The sequence below is a fragment of the Poecilia formosa genome, unplaced genomic scaffold (assembly GCF_000485575.1).
Source record: "Poecilia formosa unplaced genomic scaffold, Poecilia_formosa-5.1.2 Scaffold22, whole genome shotgun sequence".
NCBI classification, from domain to species: Eukaryota; Metazoa; Chordata; class Actinopteri; order Cyprinodontiformes; family Poeciliidae; genus Poecilia; species Poecilia formosa.
Genome location: NW_006799961.1, coordinates 2,188,801 through 2,192,858, shown reverse-complemented (window position 1 = coordinate 2,192,858; position 4,058 = coordinate 2,188,801). Strand labels below are relative to the sequence as shown.

General features: G+C 38.4%; 1 protein-coding gene across 1 annotated transcript; it reads right to left on the bottom strand.

The window, feature by feature from the left end:
• Positions 1 to 309: 309 nt before the first annotated feature.
• Positions 310 to 3,841, bottom strand: LOC103135266 (beta-1,4-galactosyltransferase 1-like). Its single transcript, XM_016669330.1, has 2 exons — positions 2,650 to 3,841; positions 310 to 1,747 (listed from the first exon to the last, which is right to left on the bottom strand). Exons 1-2 carry the CDS (start codon positions 3,028 to 3,030, stop codon positions 1,079 to 1,081), a joined length of 1,050 nt encoding a protein of 349 aa, XP_016524816.1. The 5' UTR covers positions 3,031 to 3,841; the 3' UTR covers positions 310 to 1,078.
• Positions 3,842 to 4,058: the final 217 nt, after the last annotated feature.

Sequence of the window (4,058 nt, the reverse complement as noted above, 5' to 3'; positions counted from 1 at the left end):
CAAGAGTCTGTCTGTTACAACTCTGCAACAGCTTGGTATTTTGTGCTTTAAAAATTTTGTGGTTTGGAATGTTTTCCAGCAGAAACACAATCAGCTGGTTCATCAGATCAGCTGATGAAGTGGATTAATTCACTGTATTAATTCGGACTAACTCGTTAGCTTTTGCTATCTCCTGGGAAAAATGTATTTTTGTCAATGCTCATTGTGAATTCAGGTTAAGGGCAGGGTGAAGAATCTCACTTAAAATATTCCAAAGTGATTTGAAATCATACAATGACCTCCATGCAGGGTAATAGTCCTGTCTGTCAAAAGAGACACGGACAAGCTTTTTTTTTTCTTGCTGATGTGCTGCTAAAAACATGTAATACACATTTCTAATTCAAGTCATCTGATCATGTAACAGATTCCAAGGGAATTTCCAGAGATTTATCCAACTTGCTCCTGGCAACAATTGTAACTTACACACAAAGGATTAATGATCTATTATTGAAAAGAGCATCTCCAAACCTTATTTAATTCTCAATCATTAAACTATAAAATGAGAACACAAAGAAAGAGCTGTTATTAAATATGAATTTATATTTGTAATGTAAATTAAGACAATTAAGTGCAAATGAGGAATGTATCGGGTCAAAAAAAAGAGACTAAATGTTGAAACCTGCGTGTAGCTACACAACAGACATCATTGGTTTCAAAAGTGTGTCAATTATGCACAACACATAGGCATCTAAGTTATTTGGTACTAATGGAACTGACAAACTTGTCAGACAGCTGCAAACCGTAATCTTTTGTCATGCCATTCCTAACATTTTTATGGATAAAAAAATATTTAAAAAAATCTGATTCATCTGAAGGCTATCATAATTTTCACAATTCTAGCCACAAATTTCACGCTCCCTTTATGGCTAATCTGGAGACATTCATACACAGATGATTTTCATAAATACCCCTTCACCAAAGCTACCAGCCACTCACAGCTGTCACACACACCAGCTTCACAAATGTTTTGCCATGTTTTACAGATCACCAGTGAACCTGAAACTACACTCTGTCTTTCACTCATATTCTATAACTTCCATCAACTTGCTGGAGCTTGAATGTCCACAGTAATAAAAGTAAACAATAAATCCTTTGAGATCTCCTTGACGGTGTAGCTGAGGGAATTTAGTCCATCGTTGTCCATGGTCTCCCTCGTTCTACTAAGTTTTCCAGGATTCTTTGGATTAGGCTCGTTGTGTTTATCTCTTTGATGCCTGATCATCCTGTACTTTCCAGTCACTCCGTCTGGTCGAGAAATGGACATTCCACGGTAGATGACGCGCCTATAAATGTCGTCGTCCTCGCCGCCCCAGCCCCAGTAAGAGTTTGGACAGCCATTTATTTTAGAGAACTGCTGCTTCGACAGCGAGGAGACCCCGCCAAAGTAGGTCTTGTAGGGCAGATGAAAGTTGAACTTGTCCATGGCCACAGCCAAATGTCTGGGATTGTCATAGCATCTGTAGATGTTACGGTCATCGAGAGGCACCAGGTCAACGTCAGAGAAGATGAAGCAGTCGTAATCATATTCCTTCTGTGCTTCTACAAATCCGACATTCATCAGTTTAGCTCGGTTGAAGATTCCTTCCCCGTCCTGGTTGATGACGTACACGCCGTAGTCCAGCTGCTGTCGCATCAAGATAGGATGCAAGTAATAAAGCCAATGCACCAGGTGCTCATGTCGATTTCGGAATGGGATGATAACTGCCACCTGAAAAAAATAAATAAATAACTAAATCATGTGTGAAATTACTTTACACATACACTCATGATTGTCATGACAAAATTTAGATTTTTTAGAATTTCTTGCTTACTATTGAAATACGGTTGGGTTACGTCTAACAAATATGATGTAAAGTGATAAAGAAAAAGGTTCCAACTCCTGTTTAGCACTTCAGGTTTGACACCGGGTTCATAACTGAAGAGGCCTTTTAAATGAGAATCTATGGTGGGAGGACATTATTTTTAGAAGCGTGCTCAAGAAACAAGGGAAGAAGCCAAGTTACATTCTAAGTCCATTTCTCCACTATTTTGTGGAGTGTTGTAATAATCATAAAATAACTTCAACAATGAAAGTGAGCTTGTTTATTTCTAGTTTTTCTTCTCATCTTCTTTACCTTTTACTTGCAAATACAAAGTCTTAAACTGTTCGTACACCTAACCTTTTTCACATTTGACCATGCTACCACAACAGTCTTTCGTGTTTTCATTAGCATTTTATGCAGTACTTTTACAAGCCTCTGTGTACTGGAAAATAGCTGAAAGTACAGGAATTCAATACACCAAACAAACAGGTAGAACTTGTACACTTACAGGGAAACTGAACAACCTATCAAACTCCCTAAACAAAGGACATAGCAGAGAAATGGGATCAGATTTTTGACTAATACATCTCTGTAGAATTTTCACTGTTATCTATTTTGTGTAACATTTTGTATAATTTTTCAGAAATGATTTGCCTAAACATGGGAATAGGATGTTTTTTTGTTTTTCTTTACATTCTGAGTTAATTCAGTCTTTCATGAGTAAAAAGCTTATGTTTTGTGACATAAGACATCATCATAGCAATTTTGCTATTTGCTTTTAATTGAAGAGTTACAGGTTCTTTCCTACCTTGTGTCGGGAGATACAGTCAGATGGCTTGTATCGTCCTCCCACCTGAAGAGAAGGACTTGTCTCTGCTTTCACGCTCTCTAACGTCCGTTGTGTATTGAACTCCACGTTCAGAGGCCCCACAAGTTGTGGTGGCGATTCGGGACACGGCTCCAAAGTCTTTTTTGGAGTGACTGGCGTCCTTGTGGTTTTATGACTGACCTCAGTCACCTTTAAATTATCTAGCAACTTCCAGGAGTACGTCTGGTTTCCATTTGCAGCAAGGCGGTGAACAGCAGCAATACCATAATAAACATTCTGATTGTAGTATAACACCACAGAGTAAAAGAGAAGGCTGACGAAGGCAAAAAGTGACAAGCAGGCCAAGAGTTGTTTCAGCATTTTTAAAATCCCCGATGCTCTGCGCTTGCATGTAGAAGTGACCTTTCACAGCTCTGCTTCCTGTAGTTCTCCCTTTGCAAGTCAAACCTCACCTAAATACACGAGTAACCAGATCTGTTTTTTTTTTTTTTTTCTTTCATCAACTTCCTTGTTTAACGCAGCAGATCGGGTTTGGCTACATGCCTGTGTGTAATAATCATCAAGGTTTAAGGTTTCAAATTTAAAATGGTCAAAACCATTTTTATGAGTTCAAATTTAAATAGCAGTTCAGTTTTGTGGTAATTATCACAAATTTAGTTGTATATGAAACAAGTACAGTGTTCACTCCATTCAGGTGGGTTTTTTTTCAACAAAAAATGTAATCAGGAATAGTAAGTCTTAAGGGAATATTTGCTTGACTTACTAAGACAATTTCACTAGGAATAAAAAATAAAAAAATAAAAATAAATAACTCAATGCAGGAGCAATAATAATGCCAAGACAAACCTTAAAGAAACAATATTTTGTCAGATTGTGCCCTCTACTGGCATGTATTGGATGGTGCAGAGTCCTCAACAGGCCAAACTCGAAACGCCTTCAGGAAGCCTTCATAGAAAAAAAATCGGCCAGACATCTTCAACTTGATGAATTAATGTTTGATCTGCTACCTGTGGCGCGGAGCTGTCCATGTAAATCCAGTCTGTTTACGTCTTTGCTCTGTCTCAAAAAGGCAACACCACAGCGAAGGACTGGCTCAGGTTGAATAGAACAGAAATGAGTGTATTTCCTCTTAGAGCAACTTTCGGAACTGGAATGTCACTGATAAGTAACCAGCACTGCAGACTTCCCTTTTACCAGAAGGCTGGCCAATCACAGAATCGGTAAGGGGAGTGCCGTCAAACACAATCTGAACACGGGGCCAAGGCAGAAAAAAAAAAAAAAAAAGACAACAGGGTGTTGTCACAGCATACAAACAACCAGCAAAAAAACAATACATTTTTGTAGAGAAAAAGAAGAGCGACAAGGTTTCAAACCATTCCTCACCCAAA

Coding starts and splice junctions, on each gene's coding strand:
- LOC103135266 (XM_016669330.1), bottom strand. CDS start 3,030: ATGCTGAAACAACTCTTGGCCTGCTTGTCACTTTTTGCCTTCGTCAGC. Junction 1,748..2,649: donor ACTGTATCTCCCGACACAAG/GTAGGAAAGAAC, acceptor TATTTTTTTCAG/GTGGCAGTTATCATCCCATT.